General features: G+C 42.4%; 1 protein-coding gene across 3 annotated transcripts in view; it reads right to left on the bottom strand.

The window, feature by feature from the left end:
* The window catches only part of vipr2 (vasoactive intestinal peptide receptor 2), a 148631-nt gene that overhangs the window by 49896 nt on the left and 74529 nt on the right, over positions 1-24206 (bottom strand). For all 3 annotated transcript variants that reach the window (XM_072576200.1, XM_072576199.1, XM_072576198.1), the window contains exons 6-8: positions 16521-16650; positions 6680-6830; positions 6515-6575 (exon numbers count right to left, since the gene is read on the bottom strand). In XM_072576200.1, the coding sequence (XP_072432301.1) occupies positions 6515-6575; positions 6680-6830; positions 16521-16650 (342 nt within the window). The remainder of the gene's footprint in view (positions 1-6514; positions 6576-6679; positions 6831-16520; positions 16651-24206) is intronic.

The following is a 24206-nucleotide window of genomic DNA, read 5'->3' as shown; positions in this document are numbered from 1 at the left end:
CCCAAAATGATTTTCTGATGAACAACCACAGCTCCCAGGCTTTCAATTTTAAACTTTCTCATGCCTGAACCAAGCTATAAAAAAGTTCAATCATAGAAAAAACACAGAATAAAAACTGGGCAGATTCTTGGCAGATATACTGAAAAGGCAACAGTAGGTTACAGACCCCAGTGAAGGTGAAGATTATTCCCAAACCCTGTCCCAACACTATTAAGCTGCAATTTTATCGAAAGGAGCTTTGCTTGAATCACCCTAAGACAGGAGACAAAGGTATCTTTAGACCCAGTTTTAGGTTTTGGCAATAAAATCCCAGTTTGTCACTCTATAATTGGTTTATTAATTGATGTGTGAAATCATAGGGTTTTGCGAAATCGTTTTTTAATATTGAAACTTGAATGTGGGTTCCTTCAAATGAAATGATCTCATTTGGATTAAGGTATCCCACCTTTCTGGTCCAACTTGAAGAGCACTGTTAAGCAAATTGCATTACATGTATGGCATGGCTGCAACTATATACAGGCTCCATATTTTTTATTCACTCGTGGGATATGGGCATTGCTGGCTGGCCAGCATTTATTGCTTGTGCCTAGTAGCCCTTGAGAAGTTGGCGATGAGCTGTCTTCTTGGCGATGACGCTGCAGTCCATTACTGCAGATGCCATTGTAAGAACACCAACCCCAAGTCTGTTCCTTATAAATCCCATCATTCCTCTGACCAAGTCCCCATGATATGCTGACAGTGGGTGGGTGTTGCTAACTGTACTTAATGGGGTCTGAACCGGCTTAGCCCCATACATTGCATGTTATTGTTTATCTTCCACATTCATATTTATTTGCAGTTGGGAACGATGCCACTTACATTGATGACCTTTGACCAGTAAATGGAAGTACAAAAGAATCCAGCTGTCAGGGGATTTTCTAGCTCATAGTCAGAATAGAAACATTGTTAGATTGCCTTCCTGCATCGTGATGGGAACCTGCAGTAAAATTTTATAAAGGGAACATTCCTAACTTGACAGACAGAGTGACCAACCATGGCACCCACTTAGCTACAGGACATTTTTTGGAGTGACACTGCCAACTGATTTGTTTTTTCAAATTTTTTTTTCTGACCTACAGACTTGCCATTATATTGCATGCAGTCAGTTGGATTTAACGCAATTTTACAATGACAGGAGCCATTATAATCAGGCACGCACAACATATTATTCCATGGCTGAGATACAGCTATGTTGAAACTGGTCGTAAACAGCTGTGAATAACCACAAGCACGCGACCAATACAGACTTACATCAGTGTGGCAAGGGCAGCTTACCATGTGCCAAGACCCTATTAATGTCCAGGCACAAGACAATCACTACATTTCCCTCTTCAAGTTCTAACAACCTGTCACTGACGTCTGGGTGAAATTCCTGACATCTCTCTCTTTCTGACTTAGACACTTTGCAGTGTTAAATCTAAAGCCAAACTGTTTCAAGGTTTTATGTACAAAGGAGGGAACATAATAGTTCAACATAATTGACTCAGTCACTGATGATTTTCTGGTTTATAGACAACTTGTAACAACTCACAAGCCAGAAAAAGTTCACATTTCAGTGACACCAATTCATCTTTCCAATTTACTGCTTTCTGGCCCCAGTTTTGAGTTCTGCAATTTCAGCTCACAACCATAGCTTTTATTTTTCTGACAGCAGTTTCTAGAATTGGGTTTTCCTCAGTCATTTTCAATTCCTCTGGTCTCACTTTATTTTCATCGGCTGTCCATTATCTCCACCTTTTGCCTTCCATTAGCCCATTTTCCAGTATATATCTGACTTTCCCATTCATTTGTTCCCCCCATTCCCACTTTCCTTGTCTCTGTACTTCCTACAAACCTATCCCTGGACTGTAGAAGCCTGGGTTCAAGTCCCAGCTGCTCCAGAGGATTGTACTAACATCTCTCAGCAGGCTGGGTGTAAAACAAAAAGCAGAGTTTGGAGGAGACTTGTGGACAGTGGTAGTGTCCGTACCTCTGAGGAGACTTGGATTAAAGTCCCACTTGCACTACAATTCTGTCATAACATATCTCAACAGTTTGATTAGGGAAAATATAGAATGATACTAAGTTATAAGGATACATTTAACAAATTTATATTAAAAAGCTGACCGTTAAAAAATATCTGTAAAGCAGACATTGTGGGCTCTTGTGGCACTATGGTAGTGAGTCAGAGGGGGTCTGGGTTCAAATCCCACCTGCTCCAGTGGTGCGTAATCACACCTCTGAACAGGTTGATTTAAACACAAAATATATAAAACAGACCCAGGCATGGAGCTGCAGTCTTTCGCAGGTTTGCACTAGCTTATGTATACTATTAGTCGTGAATCTGTTTTGGTATTCAACGTTAAACGATGTTCCTTTTCAGTTGGGTTTCCTCAGTTTTAAAATTAACAAATAATCTACCATCAGTTGTTGAATATGCAAAAAAGTTTCAAAGTGCTAATAATGCCATACCTGCTGCAACAGGGAATGATTGAATGGTATGGTGTAATTGCACTTCGGGGATAGTGGACAGCACATAAGTGACAAAGGGAGATATGAGGCAGAGGCAGATTGTACAAGGTAGAATCTACAGGATGATACTCCATCAGCCATGTTCAAGGCCATTTACTTAACCTGTCCAAGTCCCAGTGAAACCTCTTTCACAATTTATATTCCCACCTAGTTTAGTGCCATCAGCAAGTTTGGAAATATTACAATTGGTCCCCACATCTAAATCATTTATGCAGCTACTGAACAGTTATGGATTTAGCATTGATTCTTGTGAACCTCCATAAATAACAGCTTGTTGTTTGAGAATGATCAATTTAATCTTAGTGTCTACTTTCTGTCTCAATGCCAATTGTCAATGCAGGTGGTAGCTGCCAGTCCCATGTGCTTTAATCTTACTGACTAACCTCCCGTGTGGGACCCTGTCAAAAGCCTTCTGAAGATCCAAATACACCACACCCACTGACTGTCCTTTGGTTATGCTTCAAATAACATCCTAAAAATATCTCCAAATGTTTTAACAACCATGAGTTCCCTTTCATAAATCTATGTTGACTTCCCAACTCTTTTTTAAATGTTCAGTTGTTTGGTCCTTCATTACAGATTCTGACATTTTTGCTATTACTCATGTCAGTCTAATTGGCCGTAATTGTCCACTCTCCTCCTTCCTGCCTTCTTAAATAACGTTCTTATATTTACTACCTTCCAATTGGCAGGAGGTTGTAGAATTATGAAAGGTAACCACTAATGCATGCATTGTCTCTACTGTTACATCCTCCAACACCTTAAGATGAAGGTGTTCATGTCTAGGAAGTTTATCTCACTTCAATCAAGTGTTAATTTTTCAAGTGCTATCTCCTTATTAGAACAATTTCTTTTTGTTCTTCTGTTACTCAAACTTGTGGGTATATATGGGAGATTTTCAGCATCATTTTCTGTGAAGACTGACAAAAAGTAATTGTTTAGTTTCTCTGCCATTTCCCTCTTCTCACAATAAATTCTTCTATTTCTTTCTGTAATGGGCCTTGATAATCCTTTTCCTTTCACATATTGATGGAAGCTGTTACAGCCAGTCTGCATATTCCTCAATAGCTTGCACTCATATCTTCTTTTGACTTTCCTTATCTATTTCTTGGCCCTCCATTGCTGGGTCCTAAATTACTCCCAATCCTTAGGCTTACCACTATTTTTGGCATTCTAGTAAGCTACTTGCTTTGATTTAATTGTGATCTTTAACACCTGTCATTAACCATGGCTGACTCACCTCCTCTTTTGGATGTATCTTAAAGAAATAGGTATCTATCGCAAACCTTGGGGTATTTCTTTGGATAAAGCCATTGCCTGTTTACTGTCAAATCTTTCCTGCATTTTCCCAAGCTACAATACCCACGTGACATTCTTAGCTTCCTTTATTCGAGATTTAAGACCTTAGCATCAAAATGAACAATGTGACATTCAAACTGCTTGTAAAATGTTATCATATTATGATCGCTATTTCCCAAACACTCTTTTGTAGCAAGACTATTATCTGTCTCATTATACATTACCAGATCCAAAATAGCCCGCTTCAGGTTAGCTTCTCAGCATATTGTTCTACAAATCCACCTTGTACACACTCCAAGAATTCACTCTCCACAGCATTAGTGCTGATTTAATCAACCCAGTCTGTATGCAACTTGAAGTCACCCTGTTTTATTCTTTTTGGGCTAAAGTGATCCTTGCATTTGTCTACATTTTGGGTCTCTTTCTCTAACATTCTCACCATGTGGGCACCACTGAATGAGGAGTGTCATTTTTTGTCATTTACATAAATTATTTGGATGTGAGCATAAGAGGTATAGTTAGTAAATTTGCAGATGACACCAAAATTAGAGGTCTAGTGGACAGCAAAGAGGGTTACCTCAGTTTACAACAGGATCTTGACCAGATGGGCCAATGGGCTGAGAAGTGGCAGATGGAGTTTAACTCAGATAAATGTGAGGTGCTGCATTTTGGGAAAGCAAATCTTAGCAGGATTTATACACTTAATGGTAAGGTCCTAGGGAGTGTTGCTGAACAAAGAGACCTTGGAGTGCAGGTTCATAGCTCCTTGAAAGTGGAGTCGCAGGTGGATAGGATAGTGAAGAAGGCATTTGGTATGCTTTCCTTTATTGGTCAGAGTATGGAGTACAGGGGTTGGGAGCTGAAAATGTGTTGCTGGAAAAGCGCAGCAGGTCAGGCAGCATCCAAGGAACAAGAGAATTGATGTTTCGGGCATAAGGGTTCCTGAAGAAGGGCTTATGCCCGAAACGTTGATTCTCCTGCTCCTTGGATGCTGCCTGACCTGCTGCGCTTTTCCAGCAACTCATTTTCAGCTCTGATCTCCAGCATCTGCAGTCCTCACATTCTCCTCCAGGGGTTGGGAGGTCATGTTGCAGCTGTACAGGACATTGGTTAGGCCACTGTTGGAATATTGCATGCAATTCTGGTCTCCTTCCTATCGGAAAGATGCTGTGAAACTTGAAACGGTTCAGAAAAGATTTACAAGGATGTTGCCAGGGTTGGAGGATTTGAACTTTATAGGGAAAGGCTGAACAGGCTGGGGCTGTATTCCCTGGAGTGTCAGAGGCTGAGGGGTGACCTAATAGAGGTTTACAAAATTATGAGGGGCATGGATATAATAAATAGACAAAGTCTTTTCCCTGGGGTCGGGTAGTCGGAACTAGAGGGCATAGGTTTAGGGTGAGAAGGGAAAGATATAAAAGAGACCTAAGGGGCAACTTTTTCACACAGAGGATGGTACGTGTATAGAATGAGCTGCCAGAGGAAGTGGTGGAGGCTGGTACAATTGCAACATTTAAGAGGCATTTGGATGGGTATATGAATAGGAAGACTTTGGAGGGATATGGACCGGGTGCTGGCAGGTGGGACTAGATTGGGTTGGGATATCTGGTCAGCATGGATGGGTTGGACCGAAGGGTCTGTTTCCATGCTGTACATCTCTATGACTCTATGAGCGAACAAAGACCTTAATAGAAAAGTTGCTTGTTAAATCTCTGGTGCCTCTAGGGAATAGAGGACCATGATAAAGAGCTGGTACAACACCAAGATAGCTTTATAGCTACCCGATAATGTTGCAACAGGACAACTGTCTCAGCGGTAGAATACTAGACTATGAGTGAGAAGGGTATGAGTTCATTGTGTGCAACCAACTTAAGAGATCTGAGTACTGAAGGAATACTGCACTGTGAGACGTGTTGACTCTTTCCATTGAGCTGTTAAGCTGAGGCCCATCCATCCTGCCTGATGGACATAAATGATCCCAAAGTCCTTAATGAAACAGGTGCAGGCATATTCTCCTGGGTGTCCTGACCAATAACCATTCCTCAGCCAACGCCATGAAACCAGATTATCTGAACATTATCACATTGCTGTAATGAAAAGTTGGAAATATCTTGCAGATCTGGCAATATATGTGGGGAGAAAAGCAGACATAATTTACCAGGTCGATGGCCTTGTAAGCAGAACTATTTGTATTATCGCATCGCTGTCAGTGGGAAATTTATGTTTGCAAATTTGCTGCTTTATTTCCTACATTGGAACAATGGCTTTATTTCAAACCCACTTCAACTTACTGCAAAACATTTTGCGATGTCCCCTGCTCAGGAAAGGTGGTATATAAACACAAAGTGTTCCCTTCTCCACTTGGGAATCCTGTCAAAAGGTCTAAGGGCATTTACTCTAACCTCTCCTCCCTGTTTCCAGCACCACTAATCCAGTATTTACTCTCCCCAGCTACCCAGGTGTGTGTCAGTATTGATAATTGAAAACAGAACTCGTTAATAGCACCACAAAATAAAGAGGTCAAAGAAGAAGGGGAATTAATAGCTGTGTTTGTATTCATCTAATATTACTCATTTTACTCCAATCAAAGGGAGGGTTTGAGACCCAACCAGAAAACTGCCATGAAAAAGACATTACAATTATTGCTAATATTGCTCATACTCACTCGATATCTTCAAAATAGATTCTTGTAATAGTCCAGACAATTGCAATGATTGCTGGAATTCCTGTAGGAAATTTTAGCAGGTTAATTCAAATCATAAGGAAGTTGGCTGGATTTCATCTGGAATCTGTTAAGAACATTTTCTGATCATCAAAAAAAAGGGCTTACCCCAGCCAATCAGCATGTAGAGGACAAAGTATTTATTTTCCGAGAAAAAGATCATAAGGAGGGTGTGCAGGTACAAACCTTCCACCAACAGCCAGTAGAAGTTGGCAATGATGAAATACTGGAAGAAGACCAAAATCGTTTTACAGGCAATCTAGAGAGAAACAATGAGAGGAATAGAGTTCGACTGTGATCAAAAGAAGAGACTGTGTAAACAAATTGGCTAAAAATAGCATGGAAAATGCAGAAGAGTGTGTATTTTCCAACGTTATTTCCGTCACCAAAGATAATGAACCTCATCCGCACAATAACTGCCACTCCAAATATTCATCTCAGCAGAAAGCAATCTTACAGGAAGACCTACAACCATCTTGCAACTCCTTTACATGACATTAAGAAATCTGTCTGGTACCCTGTTCATCAATTCAGTGACGCTGACGTAATTTATGAAGTGAAGACATCAGTGTTTATATAGGAATAGGTTACGTAGACATGTCTATCATATTTAACACATCACAACCCAACTTGTTAGATGGATCCTTGATGTTCTCACTTTACCACATAAATAAATTATCTGGATCGTAAATAATTTCACTTTTCTTTATAATCTTGAGCTTAGCTACTTGCGTCACTGTGATGTTTGTATTTTAAATATAAGTTTGATCTCTTAACTTTTCTCGTGATCATGATACTTAATACAGTGTTTGGGAACCGCTTTGTTGCTTATATCTGTACCACATCAAAATTCATTATATTTTTGAGTTGGGCCATGAAAGGTTACAAATGACAACTTTCACTTATATAATATCTTTAAGTTGGGTACTATCTCAAGCCATTCACAGGGACATAGCAAGTATGACTTTACATTGCGTCATAACAGGAGAACTTGGGACAGACGACCAAAAGGTTGAGGCCATGACTGGCAAGCATAGAGATCTCAGAGGGGTGTAGGACCCGATAAAATTACAGAAATAGGGAAAGAAAGAGACCATGGAGAAATCTGAAAACAAGGATGAGAATTTTAAAACCAAGATATTAGCAGACTGGAAACCATCAGACAGCATATGGGTGTAATAGTATGAAATAAGACACAGAAACTGAGCTTGGATGGAAAATCGAAGGCCATTCATGGGAACATTAGAAAAGTGAAGTTTAGAGATAACAAGGGCATGGTTGAGACATGCATCGTGGGTGACTCATTGATGTTTTAGTGAAAGGTTGTTTTCATCCTGGCACGTGGCGAAAATTCAGTTTAAAACATGCATAAAAGGGAGAAAATGATGTAACTGACACAAACAAGTAAAGAAAATGCTGGAGAAATTCAGCAGGTCTGACCCAATCTGTCGAGAGAAACAAAATTAGTGTTTTGCATCTGGTATGACACAGCTTCAAAATTGAAAAGTGTTCAAAATATTTTTATATACTTAGGACCCCATTCTCTCCCCTTCACAAAATAATTTACACCCATTTTATCATCACCTTTCCTCTTCCTCCATTATTAACAACCCCTTTGCCTTCTGCATTAGGCCTCTGCCTCTATCAAAAGTATAAAAAGAAAATATTTTCAACACCTTTCAGTTCTGAAGAAGTCATATCAGACTTGAAACATTAACTGCATTTTGCTCTCCACACATGTTCCCAGACCTGCTGAGTTCCTCGAGCATCTTTCTGTGTTTGTTTTGGATTTCCAGCATCTGCTGTAATTGGCTATTATTCATGTGGCATAGCTAATAAACCATCTGTGATACAGAGGTTAACGTAGGCGGGCACGTGGGAACTATTCAAACTATTTAAAGATAGAGTGGTAATCTTTAGGGCAATCAGCATCCTTTATGTGGAGTGTATACTGTTCCACTTAAACAATAATTAATCACAAAAAACTGTTTATATATTTCTTTATGAACATTGTATCCAAGTGCAGTGACTTTTTAATTTTCATTCAGTTAGGTTAGTGCTCAATTTGGCTTTGAATTGAATGTTGCATAAATCCATCTCAAACGCCTGGTGCATATCTTAATCCCCAAGTAGTTTGTGCACATTAAAGGACAGGGGACCAGAAAGTAAGAATTCATTTGGATTTCTAAGCCCAGTGTAATCAAATGACATTAACTCAGGCCATGACTCTATATAAATAAATAAGAAATAGGATGAGAGGATGTTGTATAATGGAATACTACATTCCCGGTTAAGCCAGTTAGTATGTGATATTTGCTTGCTAGCAAATATACCCAAAAGATTTTATGTAAATGTAAACTTCTCTCTTCAAATTCCTAAATTTGCAGCCAATGGTCAGTTATTTGGCAGTGTAGATGTACCACCCATGTTTCTTGGCACTGTCTCATTTATATTAATTAACTCGTGTAGGTTTAATTGCTTTTTCGGGAAGCTTGATTTTTCTGGCTCCCCTTGATCACAGGTTCTTTTTAATTCTCCCAGGGTGTCCCTTGTTACCGTCAATGCAAATGATCATAACTTATATTGTCATAGCCTTTCACGTGCTTACTTTGAATGAAAAAGCTCTTGTGTCTCCAGCTTTCATAACTGGGTGTCATTGTTAGTATCCTTGCTTTTTCTAATATATATTAATCATCTAAATCTTGTGCACAGGGGATGAGTTCAAAGTTTATGGATGATACAAAGCTGGGATGCATGATGAACCATCAGGAGGGTAGTTTCAAAGTTTAAAAGTATATGGACAAGTTGGTGGACAAATTAAATGGAGATGACGTGCAGGTTAGGTAAACTGGCCATGCTAAATTGCCCACAGTGTTCAGGGATGTATGGTTAGGTGCATTGGTCAGGAATAAAATGTAGAGTAATAGGGGAATGGGTCTAGGTGGGTTACTCTTTGGAGGGTCGGTGTGGACTTGTTGGGCTGAAGGGCCTGATTTCACACTGTAGGATTCTATGAAAAATGATACATTTTGGCAGGAAGATGTTGTGAAACTTGAAATGATTCAGAAAAGATTTACAAGGATGGTGCCAGGGTTAGCAGGTTTGAGCTATAAAGGAGAGGCTGAATAGGCTGGGGCTATTTTCCCTGCAGAGTAGAGGCTGAGGGGTGACCTTGTAGAGCTTTAAAAAAATCATGAGGGGCATGGATACGGTGAATAGTCAAGGTCTTTTTCCGAGGGTAGGGGAATCCAAAACAAGAGGGCATAGGTTTAAGGTGTGAGGGCAAAGATTTAAAGGGGCAACTTTTTCACACAGGGTGTGGTGCATGTATGGAATGAGCTGCTAGAGGAAGTGCTGGAGGCTGGTACAATTACACCATTTAAAAGGCATCCGGATGGGGACATGATCGGGAAGAGTCAAGATTGAAATAATGCTGGAAAAGCACAGCAGGTCAGGCAGCAGGAAAATCGACATTTCGGGCAAAAGCCCTTCATCAGGAAAGTGATGATTAGGAAGGTTTAGAGGGATATGGGCCAAGTGCTGGAAAATGGGACTAGATTAATTTAGGATTTCTGGTCAGCATGAATGAGTTGCACCGAAGGGTCTGCTTCTGTGCTGTACATCTCTATGACTATAATATGGAGAGGCACTACAAAAAAAAGCATTCTCATCAGTATGAAGGAGCAGAGCCCGCAGGGCCCACATGTGCATAAAGCATTGAAGGTGGCACTACAGCTTGAGACTACTGTTAATAAAACATCCTTGGCATGTTAATGGGGCATAGAATACAAGAACAAGGAGGTCATGTTGGACTTGTATAAAACACTAGTTTGCCCTCAGGTGGGGTATTATGTGTCGTTCTGGATGCCACATTTTAGGAGCACTAAGGTTCAAAAAGGTTCATGGGAATTGCACAAGGCATAAGGAACATCAGTCGTGAAGATAGATTGGAAAAGTGGGGACTATTTCCCTTGGAGAAACAAAAAAGTGGGGAGAGATTTGACGGGGGTGTTTGACCACGAGTGGTCTGGACAGATTAGGTTAGGAAAAAAAACTGCTCCAACTCATGAAAGAATCAAGAACGAGAGGGTTCTGATTTAAAGTAATTGGCACAAGTGAGATGAGAGAAAACTTCTACACACAATAGCTGACTGAAATCTGGAATGCAGACTCTGGTGGAGGCCAGTTCAACTCAAGTCTTTCAAAGGGATTTAGACTGTTATTTGAAAAGGAACATGTGCAGGGTTACAGGGAGAATGACATTAAGTGAACTGCCTATTCAGAGCATTGGCGCAGACTTTATTGTTTTTACAATCTGTGCTCTGTATAATGAAGTGACAACACTGTTTCCATCTGGTTTGGCCGTAGCCTTCTGCCTTCCAGATGAGTTGATAAACCATGGGCGCCTCTTCTGTTGATTTTCTGAGGTGATTTGCTGCTAGTTCCCTCGCATTTCTCCTTCAAACACCACCACCACGACAACAGATGAACTGTTCAACCGCGCTATACAATCAGAGAGTCACAGAGATGTACAGCATGGAACCAGATGCTTCATGCCGACCAGATATCCCAACCAATCTAGATCCACTTGCCACCACCAGGCCAGTATCCCTCCAAACCCTTCCTCTTCATATACCCATCCAAATGCCTTTTAAATGTTGTAATTGTACCAGCCTCCACCACTTCTTCTGGCAGCTCATTCTATACCCGTACCACCCTCTGTGTGAAAAAGTTGCCCCTTAGCTCTCTTTTATATCTTTCCCCTCTCACCCTAATCCTATGCCCTCTAGTTCAGTACTCTCCCACCCCAGGGAAGAGACTGTCTATTTACCCTATCCATGCCCCTCATAATTTTATTAACCTCTATAAGGTCACTCCTCAGCCTCTGATGCTCCAGAGAAAACAGCCCCAGCCTGTTCAACCTCTCCTTGTAGCTCAAATCCTCCAACCGTGGCAACATCCCTTTAAGTCTTTTCTGAACCCTTTCAAGTTTCACAATATCTTTCTGATAGGAAGGAGATCAGAATTGCATGCAATATTCCAACAGTGGCCTAACCAATGTCCTGTACAGCCGCAACATGACCTCCCAACTTCTGTACTCAATACTCTGACCAATAAAGGAAAGCATACCAAACTTCTTCTTCACTATCCTATCTGCCTGCAACTCTACTTTCAAGGAGCTATGAACCTGCACTCCAAGGTCTCTTTGTTCAGCAACACTCCCTGAGACCTTACCATTAAGTGTATAAGTCCTGCTAAGATTTGCTTTTCCAAAATGCAGCACCTCGCATTTATCTAAATTAAACTCCATCTGCCACTTCTCAGCCCTTTGGCGCATCTGATCAAAATCCCATTGTAATCTGAGGTAACCCTCTTCACTATCCACTACACCTCCAATTTTGGTGTCATCTGCAAACTTACTAACTGTACCTCTTATGCTCACATTCAAATCATTCCTATAAATGTTGTAAAGTAGTGGACCCAGCACTGATCCTTGTGGCACTCCACTGGTCACAGGCCTCCAGTCTGAAAAATAACCCTCCACCACCACCCTTCTACTTTTGAGCTAGTTCTGTATCCAAATGGTTAGTTCTTCTTGAATTCCATGAGATCCAACCTTGCTAACCAGTCTCCCATGGGGAACCTTGTTGCACGCCTTATTGAAGTCCATATAGATCACATCCACTACTCTTCCCTCATCAATCCTCTTCATTACTTCTTCAAAAAACTCAATCAAGTTTGAGAGACATGATATCCCATGCACAAAGCCATGTTTACTATCACTAATCAGTCCTTGCCTTTCCAAATGCATGTACACCCTGTACCTCAGGATTTCTGCTGTTCACAGGATCTTGCTGTGCATAAGTTGAATGGCTGTGTTTGCCAATAGCAGAGGTTCCCAAATGACAGTGACTGAGCATGTGCGTAAGGAGCAATGTCAATGTGATGTGAGATGACATGAAACTAGAACCTGAGTGTGTATGTTTCCAGTGGTATCCTGTCATATCGTGCATTGTGCATCATTGAAGTGAGTAAAGGTTCTTGGCATTCACTGTCATGGGGGTGAACTGCACATACTGACAGCTCAGGCCATTAGCTGTTAAGCTATGGCTGGACCCATACAACAAGCAGCAAGAGAGCCACAAAAGTGAAACCTCACCCCAATCAGCGCTGTACAGTGGCCTGCTCAGCAAAACAATTGTAGAAGAAGAGAAAAAGCCCAAAGACAAGTCCAGCAGCAACAGGGAGCAACAGACAAAGGAATGCAAGGACCACTACAGCAACGAAGCACATAGCCTCATGCGACATTGACAAAACTCAGCAAACGATCAAAGTAGGGAACATGGGAAGTTGAATGGATCAGTTGACCACAGTGAGTAAGAGATTACTGCGGATTAGAGGTCTTCACAGTGAGGGGGAAATAAAATCTCCAAGATGCCATAGCTCTAAGAAACAAAAAGCCCATGATGGAACAGCCTTTGCCTTTACTGGAGCCTCTGGACTAGATGACAGGTGTAAGTCTCACTATTTAAGATGCAAATACATTGGAAGAAATTCACAGAAGGTTTGTTAGACTGAATCCTGGAACGACGAGTTCTCTTGTGAGGAAGGTTTGGAGAGGCTGGCTTAGAAGACCAAGAGGTAACTTGATTGAAACATAAAAAATCCTGAGGGCCTTGACAGGATGAATGTAGAAAGGATGTTTCCTCTTGTGGGAGAACCTAGAAGGAGGAGTTAATGTTTAAAAATAAAGGGTCTCCTATTTAAGGCTGAGATGATGAGGATATTGTTTCTCATTGAAATTCATGAGTTTTTGGAACTCTCCCTGAAAAGCTGGTAGAAGCATTCTTTAAACATTTTTAAGCCACAGACAGTTGGACTCTTGATAAGGAAGGGCATAAAGGTTACTGAGACCGAGCAGGAGTGTGGAGTACTCAGATCAGAAATGATCTTATTGAACATGCAACAGATTGAAGGTGGGTGGCTTACTCTTGCTCCTAATTCATAAGCTCATACATGTTCACTCATCAATTCTAACTTATCTAAATTCCCTAGATTTGGGAAGATTCCACTAGATTGAGAAACAGCAGTTGTAACTCCTTTGTTCAAAAAGAAACAGGAGGCTACCGGGAAAAAGTGAGGACCGCAGATGCTGGTCAAAAAGTGCGGTGCTGGAAAAGCACAGCAGGTCAGGCAGCATCTGACAAGCAGGGGAGTTGACGTTTCGGATATTTAGCATCTGTTGTCAGGGTGATGATCGAACTTACTATTAGAGATGTTATAGCAGCGTGGTTAGAAAAATGTAAGGGAATCAGATAGAGCCAACACAGTATGAACAAGAAATTGCATATATTGGAGTTCTTTGAGGAAGTAAAAGTCCTGTGGATATAAGGGAATAGTGGATGTACTATACTTGGAGGATAGGAGCTTCTGATGGATCCTGGTCCAGAAGTTGGTTCTGTTGCAGATGATAGTGCACTCCTACTTTTTGAAGAAGCTCCTGAGGTGTGATTACCATTAGCAAAGCAACCTCATGTTGAACCTGGTACAGAAACGATATCACGGTTCACACAAAGATAAATCTCTGCCTGAGGCAAAACAAAAAGTCTTCATCTCTTTATCTCCAGAATCTCCGTCAGTGTGCTCTTTACTCTTCCATTCATCTGCCAGCTTCAACCCTGGATGAAAGTCCAATGGATTAGGAGCTGACAGGGTGATCTTCAGTTCCCTGTCTTCCTTTCTGAGGGACTGTGGTGTTCTCTCCTGATTTAATGCTTCCTTGAGTGCTTTTCATGGCTGTTACATTCACAAGTGTCACAGCCCAGGAACCAGCAGTCTAGGGAAGCTGTCATCCCACTCCACCAATATGCTCACCTCCCACAGAGACAATAAGGAAGCCCACATCTCCTCTGCGTCCTCCAAGAGAACCAGGAAATACATTTGGAAATTGATGCCTTGGACAGAAAAGGCTTGAGGGAAATGATGGGAGGGATGGACGTAAGAACGGTTGAAAACTATAAACATTTAATGAGGTTAATACTTTGTGGGAAGATTGAACTTGGGGGCAAGTTGTGGATTAAAGGGTTAACCATACTTTACTGTAATAATAGCTGTAATAAGACATCAGATCATAAGTCACTGGAACCCCAGAGTAGGCTTCCAGAGATATTCTCTCTCTTTCTATCTCTTGCATGAAGTTACTGTGATTAAAGGGTGCTGTGATCACTGAGGTGGGTGTGCACTATCTTTTGTCAACAATCGAGAATGTGATACCCCTAGACTTCAGAACTTTAATAGCTTCATGGATTGAAACAATCAACAAAGATAAACGGTTACCCAGGGAAAGAAGCAGCAATAAATCTTTCTGGAATAAACCGTTTCCCAAGATGAAAGGGATATGGAGAAACACTGATAAAGGAATTAAAAGCAACATGCTCATTAGTTATCCCTGGAAAGAAGGATTTGAAGCAACATGGACAAGCTGTTCCCTGGGACAGAAGAAATAACACTGCACATTAATCTGCTGCCTCCTGACAAGTGAGTATTTAAGACCTGTCTACAGAAGGATGTCCTGAGGTTAAAGGATAAAAGCAAGATGGGCTGTTTCAAACAGACAGCTAACCCTGAATGTAACAAGGAACTGGGGAGCTACTTCTGAAAAGAAAGACTTGAGGACTCTAGAAGTGTCATCAGTGTTGGGGATGAAAGAATCTAAAGGATCATCAATAATTCCTCACCACACACATGAAAGAGAGAAAATTGTATAAGAATCCAACTCCACAACACTTCAGCAGCAGAACTTCGAAGAACAACACTGCACAAGGATCAAACCCTGGAACACTTCCACAGATAGATTAGAATCAGAGCTAAATTCCACCACTAACTGGGTGATAGCCAAGTTGAGTTGTGGGCCTTAACTTGCTTAGTTGAGGGGGCTTATTTTGGTTGTGACATGCAATAACATTTAAATCATTGTTTCAGTATTTGATGGTCTGTGAGATTTCTTAATAATTGGCCAAATTAAAGGTAACTTGTGATGATTTACCCACAACATCACAGTGGGCTGACTGAGCTGGCTAAGGGTAGCAGCCTTAAAACACAACCTCACCGAGCTAAAGAGCTATCGCAGCACAGCTCACAGTCTGAGACACAATTTCCTGAATGTTCAAGATGATTTAAGAAAAAATGCTAGATCCTATCTGGAAATACTCTCAAGAAAATTTTAGAAACTTATCATAGGAGAATCAGACACTTACCTGGTCAGATTTGGGTCTTTTTTCCAATTAAACCCTGAGCAATTTGCAGCTCTGGGAACAGACCATTGGCTCTCTACCACCAGGGGTCGCTGTTGCTATTACAGTGGGACTATCACCAGGGATTATGCATGGATCCCGAGGGAGAGGTGAACGTGAAGAAGGAGATGGTCTTTGGGGCGTGGTTGCCACTGAGGTTGGTGAGTAGAGTTAACAAGTCAGAAACAAAGGGGCTCCTCTATTGATGACGGATCTCTTGATTAGGAGAAGAATGATTATGAATGAGGGTCTCTCTCGTCCAATCATCATTGCAGTAGGTTGCAGGCACCTCTTACAGAGCCTCAGCTAGCCTCCAGGGCAACGGGATGGGCACGACTGCCTGCATCATAATCAGAGGGAGCAGCACCTCCATCGGTCAGCCAGCAACCCTCTCCGCACATCCAAACCTGCCCACAGGAGGGCTTAAATTCCACCTTGGTTGTGAGACATGGGCTCCAATTCAGTGCAGGAGGCTTATTTCTCAGTACAGGTCATGTTTACACGGGGACCTCTCATTTTAAATTAAGATGGATATGCTGAAGTGCTTTATCAATACAAATTTTATTAACAGCAATAATTCTCTGATCATTCTATTTGTTAGTAATCAGTGGACTGTATTACTTCATTGCACTAGGAAGAATGTAACAGTGACTCACCTGTGCTGCTTCAGTACACTGATGATGTTCTGAATACAAAATGTCATCTTTCAGTAAAACAGATATTGCACGCAAAATGAAAGAGAAAAACAGGTTCAGGTGGATGTAGTTCCGCGTGCAATGAAGTTTTCTGTGCGCAGGAAAAAAAATAACAACAGAAATTAGTCTGTCTGAATAATATCGGTTTAAACCTAGCATTTCCTATCATCAATTTTATATTGATTCCTATCAGTACTAAAGCTAGCTTTACTAAAACTGCTTATGTTCCTTAAAACACGATAAGAACTAAACTGTCATCTTTTGCATTTCTTGATGAACTCTTGCCCACAATAAGAATTCTTCTTGCTTTGTGTTAGTATTTAATTTGAGCATTAAGAAACAAAATTGCTTCAGTAATTTTTCAAATCGAATGTTACAAAGTAACCTGGACTTTAGGATTTGCCAAAGCAGTTTATAACCAGTTAGGCACTTTTGATATGTAGTTGTTCCTTTAACGTAAGCAACACAGTAGCCAAAGGAAAACTATCCTTCCACATCTACCCTGTCAAGCCTGCTAAGAATATTGTATGTTTGATTAGACCATAACACGCAGGAACAGAATTAGGCCAGTCAGTCCACTGAGTCTGTTCAATAAGATCATGGCTGATCTGATCATCCTCAACACTATTTTACCCCTGCTCCTTTGATTTCCTTGCTAATTAAAAATCTGTCTGCCTCAGGTTTCAATAGACTAAATGACTCAGCCTCAACAGCCCTCTGCCGCAAAGAATTCCATGGATTCATTACTCTCAGAGTGAAAAAGAATTCTCCTCATCTCCGTTTTAGAGAGTGGTCCCTTATTCTGAGATCATGCCCTTTGTTCTAAGGCTCTCCTTTATGAATCTTTCACTTTTCACTCTTCTAAATTCCAAAGAGTCCAGGCCCAACTGACTCAACTTCTCCTCATGAGACAGTCCCTCCATACCCAGTATCAGCACAGTGTAGCCCAAAACTGTTCACTATAGTTCACCTGTGGTCTGACTAGGTCCTTGTATAGCTTTGGCAAAACCTCCATGCTTTTATTTTCTATTCCCTTTGCCTTCTTTATTGCCTTCTGAACTAAGATGCTAGCCTCTTGTGACTCTGTCTTCTACTCATGAGCCAATCCTCAATCCATCAAAAACATGACCTCTGACACCATCAATTAGAATCCCTCAGATTATTTCAGCCATGGTCTAACCAATGCCTTGCTTTAGCAAGAACTCCCTATTGTTATACACTATTCCCTTTGACATTAAGGCCATGGTATATCCCCAGACAATTAATCAGAAACTCAGGTTTGAAGACCCAAATTAAAATCCTGCCACAGCGGATGGTAGACTTTGAATTTAATAAACATCTGAAGTAAAGAGTGTAATGATGACCATGAAACCACTGTCGATTGTCAGAAAAAACCATCTGGTTCAGTAATGTCCTGAAAGAATCATTGTCATATGGTCATTCAGCATGGAAACAGACCCTTCAGTTCAACTAGTCCATGTCAACCATGTTCCCTAACTAAACATTTTCCACCTGTCTGCATTTGGCCCATATCCCTCCAAGCCTTTCCTATTCATGTACTTAACCACATGTCTTTTAAATGTTATAACTGTACATTCATCCACCACTTCCTCTGGCAGTTCATTCCACATACTAACCACTCTATGTAAAATGTTGCCCCTCATACTTTTTAAATCTTTCTCCTCTCTCCTTAAAAAAAACCCCTAGTTTTAAACACCCCCACTCTAGGGAAAAGATCCTTGCTATTCACCTTGTCTATACCAGTCACGATTTTTTAAAACTCTATGAGCTAACCCCTCAACCTCCTACACCCCAGTAAAAAATGTCTCCACCTATCCAACCTATCTATATAACCAAAACCCTCCATTCCAAGCAACATCCCAGTAAATCTTTTCTGAACCCTCTCCAATTTAATAATATCCTTGTTATAGCAACGTGACCAGAACTGCACACAGTACTCCAGAAGAGGGCTCACCAATGTCCCATAGAACCTCAACATGACTGGTCTGGCCTACATGTGACCCAATCCATGTGGATGACTCTCAACCGCTCTCTGAAATGGCTTAGCAAGCTACTTCGTTGTAACAGTGGCTTTAAAGTCTCAAAAAAGAAATGAAACTGGACGGATCACCTGGCATCAACCCAGGCACCAGTAAAGACAGAAACAGTCCTGTTGACCCTGAAAAGTCCTCCTCACTAACATCTGGGGGGTAATGCCAAAATTGGGAGAACTGTCTCACAGACCTGTCAAGCCACACCCTGACATAGTCATACTCACAGAAGCATGCCTTACAGACAATATCCCAGACACCATCATCACCATCCCTGGATATGTCTTGTCTCACCAGTAGAAGTGGCAGCACAGTGGTATACAGTCAGAAGGGAGTTGCTCTGGAAGTCCTCAACATTGACTCCTGACCCCATGAAGTCTCATGGCTTCATGTTGAACATGGGAAAGCAACATCCTGGTAATTATCATGTGCCTTTGCTGATGAATTGATACTCTTCCATGTTTAACAACGCACTGAGAGTGACACAGGCACACAATATACTCTGGGTGGTGGGATTTCAATGTCCGCCACCAAGAATGACTAAGCAGCAGTAATATTAATTGAGCCAGTTGGGTCCCAAAGGATATAGCTGCTAGACTGGCTCTGCGGCAGATGGTGAGGGAACCAACTAGAGGGAAAATCATTCTTGACCTCATCTTTACCAATCTGCCAGCTGCAGATACGTCTGACCACGACAGTATGGATAAGAGAGACCACCACACATTGTCTCCACAATCAAAGTCCCGCCTTCATATTGAGAACATATGCTGTGTGGCACGATCACTGTGCTAAATGGGACATACTTTGAACAGATCTAGTAACTCAAGACTGGGATTCCATGAGATTCTGTGGCCCATCAACAACAGCAGAATTGTACTCCAGCACAATCTGTAATCTCTTGGCCAGGGATATCCCTCTCTCAACCATGACCATTGTTAGGGGATCTACAAGGCACAAGTCAGCAGTGTGATGGAATACTTCCCACTTGCCTGGATGAGTGCAGCCCCAACAACACTCAAAAAGCTTGAAACCATCCAGGATAAAGCAGTCCGCTTAATTGGCACTGCATCCACAAACATCCACTCCCTCCAGCACTGACACTCAGTAACAGCAGTATGTACTATTTACAAGATGCTCTGGAGAAATTCATCAAAGATCCTCATTCAGCGCCTTCCAAACCCATGACCACTTCCATCTTGAAGGACAAGGGCAGCAGATATATGGGAACACCACCACATTCAAATTCCCCTCCAAGCCACTCACCACCCTGACTTGGAAATATATCACCGTTCCTTCACTGTCGCTGGTTCAAAATCCTGGAAATCCCTTCCTAATGGCATTTGGGTCAACCCATAGCAGGTGGACTGCAGCGGTTCAAGGAGGCAGCTCACCACCACCTTCGCAAGGGCAACTAGGGACTGGGAATAAATACTGGCCCAGCCAACAATGCCCAGATCCCAGTAAAAAAATGAAGGGACAAAAAGAAAATTCTGGTTCAATGGAGAATGCAGGAGGGCATGCCAGGCACAGCAGCAGGCATACCTAAAAACAAGGTGTTAACCTGGTGAAGCCACCAAAGAGGACCAGTTGCATGCCAAACAACATAAGCAGCAAGTGAGAGAGCTAAGAGATCCCACAACCAATGGATCAAATCTAAGCTCTGCATTCCTGCCACATCCAGTCGTGAATGGTGGTGAACAATTAAATAACTCACTGGAGGAGGAGACTCCACAAATATCTCCGTCCTCAATGATGGAAAAGCCCTGCACATTAGTGCAAAAGATAAAGCTGAAACTTTCACAGCAATCTTCATTCAGAAGTGCTGAGTAGATGATCCATCTCAGCCTCATCCAGTGGTCCCCAGCATCATAGATGCCAGTCTTTGCCAATTTGATTCACTCCATGTGATATCAAGAAACTGTTAGAGACACTAGATACTGCAAAGGCTATGGGCCCTGACAACATTCCCGCAATAGTATTGAAGACTTGTGCTCCAGAAGTGACCCTACCCCAGCCAGGCTCTTCCAGTACTGTTACAACACTAGGGTCTACCAAACAATGTGGAAATTTATCCAGGTATGTCCTGTACATTAAAAAAACAAGACAAATCCAATCCAGCCAATTACTGCCCCATCAGTTTTCTCTCGATCATGAGTAAACTGATGGAAGGTGTCATCGACAGCGCTATCAAGCAGCACCTGCTCAGTTATAACCCTGCTCAGTGACACCCAGTTTGGGTTCTGCCAGGGCCACTCAGCTCCTGACCTCATTACAGCTTTGGTTCAAACATGGACAAAAGAGCAGAATTCCAGAGGTGAGGTGAGTGTGACAGCCCTTGACATCAAGGCAGCATTCGACAAGTGGTGCATCAAGGAGCCCTGGGCAAACTGGGATCAATGAGAATCAGTGTTGCAACTGTACTGGAAGAGCTTGGCTAGAGGAGCGGCAAGGTCTGGAGCACAGGTCTTTAGTACTATTGCCGGAATGCTGTCTGGGGCCTATGACTTCGCAGTAATTGTTTTTTAAATATCAAATAGAGTGAATCAAATTGGCTGAAGACTGGTAACTGCAATACCGGGGACCACTGGAGGCTGAGGTGGATCACCAACTGGCAGTTCTCGCTGAAGATTACTGCAAAAGCTTCAGCTTTATCCTTTGCCCTGATGTACTGGGCTCTTGCATCATTGAGGATGGAGATATTTGTGTAGCCTGCTCCTCCAGTCAGTTTTTTAATTGTCCACTACCAATATAACTGGATGTGGTAGGACTGCAGAGCTTAGATCTGACCCATCGGCTGTGGAAGCATTTAACTCTCCTATCTATCACTTCCTGCAATTACCATTTGGCTGCTTTGCAAAGTTGACACCTCATTTTCAGGTATGCCTGGTGCTGCCCCTGGCATGCCCTCCTGTACTCACCATTGAACCAGGGTTGATCCGCTGGCTTGATGGTAATGGTAGAGTGGGGGATATACTGAGCCATGAGGTTACAGATTGTGCTGGAGTACAATGCTGCTGCTGTTGATGGCCCATAGTGCCTCATGGATCCCCAGTCTTGAGTTGTTACATCTGTTTGAAGTCTATCTCATTTAGCATGGTGATAGTGCCGCACAACACAATGGGGCTTATTCTCAATGTAAAGATGAGTCTTGGTCTCCACAGGGACCGTGTGATGGTCGCTCTTACTGATACTGTTATAGATTTCAACTGCAAAAGGTAGATTGGTAAGGATGAGATCAAGAATGTCTTTCCCTCTTGTTGGTTCCCTCACTGTCTACTGCAGACTCAATCTAGCAGCTATACCCTGTAAGACCCATCATTGGTGGTGCTACTGCCAAGCCACTCTTAAAGATGGATATTGAAGTCCCCCACCCAGAGTAAATTATGTGCCCTTTCCATCCTCAATGCTTCCTTTATTAGGACAGTGGCTCAGTGGTTAGCCCCACAGCACCAGGGACCTGGGTTCAATTGCAGCCTTGGGTGTCTGTGCAAAGTTTGCATATTCTCCCTATGTCTGTGTGGGTATCCAATGGTTACTCCAGTTTCCTCCCATAGTCCAAAGATATGCAGGTTAGGTGGATTGGCCAAGTTATATTGCCCATAGTGTCCAGGGATGTGCAGGGTTGGTGGATTAACCATGGGAAATGTGGGGTTAGAGGAATATGGTGAGGTAGGTATATCTGGGCTGGATGCCCTTTGGAGGGTTGGTCCAGATTCATGGGTTGAATGGCCTCTTTCTGCACTGCGGATTCCAAGTGATGTTCAACATGGATGAGCACTTACTGATCAGCCGAAACTGGATGGTGGTTGTAATAAGCGTGGGTTCCCTTGCTGAGGGCTGATGAGACTTTGTGGGGTCTCACAAAGTGGGATCTCCCTACCTGACGATATACCTCTGGGTTGGCAGCTCCAGGTGGTTTGTCCCAGACTTGGGGTAGTATTATTGGTGTCTGGGAGATTGCTCACTGAAAATAAATAACATAAGGCCCAGTTTATCTCAAAGGGTTTTGCAGGATTGGCAAACTAGGCATGAAAAAAAGCATCTTTGTCTGTCATCAGTCTGCCCTCAGAATCCCAGCAGATTCCTTTTAAAATTGGGAAGAAAACTATCCAGGTTTATTGATGTAAGTCTGAAGGTGATGATTCTCCACTGGGTTAGAGTTCAATGCGAGCTCATAGTCTCGCGTATCACTGAGTGTCTTGGTAAACTAAGCCCCAGGAATAACAACATAAGAACTAGGAGCAGGAGTAGGCCATCTGGCCCATGGAGCCTGCTCCGCCATTCAATAAGATCATGGCTGCTCTTTTCATGGACTCAGCACCACTTACCTGCCTATTCACCATAAACCTGAATTCCTTTACTGTTGAAAAATCTAACTTTCTTGTAAAAATATTCAGTGAGGTAGCCTCAACTGCTTTAATGGGCATGGAATTCCACAGATTCACAAACCTTTTGAGTGACAAAGTTCCTCCTCAACTTAGTCCTAAATCCACTCCCCCTTATTTTGAGACAATGCCCCCTAATTCTAGTTTCACCCACCAGTGGGAACAATCTCCCTGATTCTAACTTATCTATTCTCTTCATAAGTTTCTACAAGATTCCCTCCCCCATTCTTCTAAATTCCAATGAGCATAGTCCCAGTCTACTTATTCTCTCCTCATAAACTAACCCCCTCAACTCCAGACTCAACCCATTGAACCTCCTCTGCACCCCCTCCAGTGGCTAGTACGTACTTTCTAAATTAAGGAGACCAAAACTGTACACAGTACTTCAGGTGTGGCCTTACCAGCACCCTGTGATACAAGAGCCTCTCACTTTCCTTCCACTGCACCCAGGCAAATGGGTGTCTGACATCTGGGTCCTCACCCCTTTCAAGGAGAGAATCCTCATATGTATGGGAGAAGAGCCAGACTGCTCCTGTGGGGATACTGAAAGATTCATATCCCACCAACTGAGAAAGTACCATTCTTCATTCCAATGTACGTCTCCCAATAACAGCACTGTCAGTCATGTTCATTACACATCACTTCTAACCATTGGTTGCAAAGTCCCACTCTCTTGTTTCGCTTGCCAATATCTCCAGGCCACCTCCTTGAGAACAGGAGTACTGAGGCTTCAGGTGACCCATTGACAATACTGCCTCCTGCACCCTGCACCAGCTCTGATGATGGCATCCCGGTGGGAACATCAGGCTTTTGAGAGTGTGCGAGCATAATCTGGTGGGCAGCTTATCAGGACAGCTCTGCAGCTGGCCAAGGTGAAAACAATAACCCAGAATGCTGGCACACGGGAGGCCACCAGAGACCAGGCCCTTTATCAGCCCTGGATGGGCGAGGACACAGTGGTGTCAGACATCGGGGTCTTTGTCCAAATGCACAAGGAGAGATAGGACCTGTGGACATGGATGTGAGGAAGAATGGCCCTCATTGCTCCAGAAACTGCAGTCTCACGGGCTGCTGGGAAGGTGAAAACAGCACCTCAATCCCCCATTCAGCTTCAGGACCAAAGCCTTGGGGAATAGGGAACCTGCAAACACTCCAGGTGCCTCTTCCTCATGAGGAGACAGGGCAAAGTTAAGAAGATCCCAGTCGGAGGA

Source organism: Chiloscyllium punctatum, chromosome 8 (genome assembly GCF_047496795.1).
Source record: "Chiloscyllium punctatum isolate Juve2018m chromosome 8, sChiPun1.3, whole genome shotgun sequence".
Lineage (NCBI taxonomy): Eukaryota > Metazoa > Chordata > Chondrichthyes > Orectolobiformes > Hemiscylliidae > Chiloscyllium > Chiloscyllium punctatum.
The sequence above is the reverse complement of the archived record's forward strand: the minus strand, read 5'-3'. Positions and strand labels throughout refer to the sequence as shown.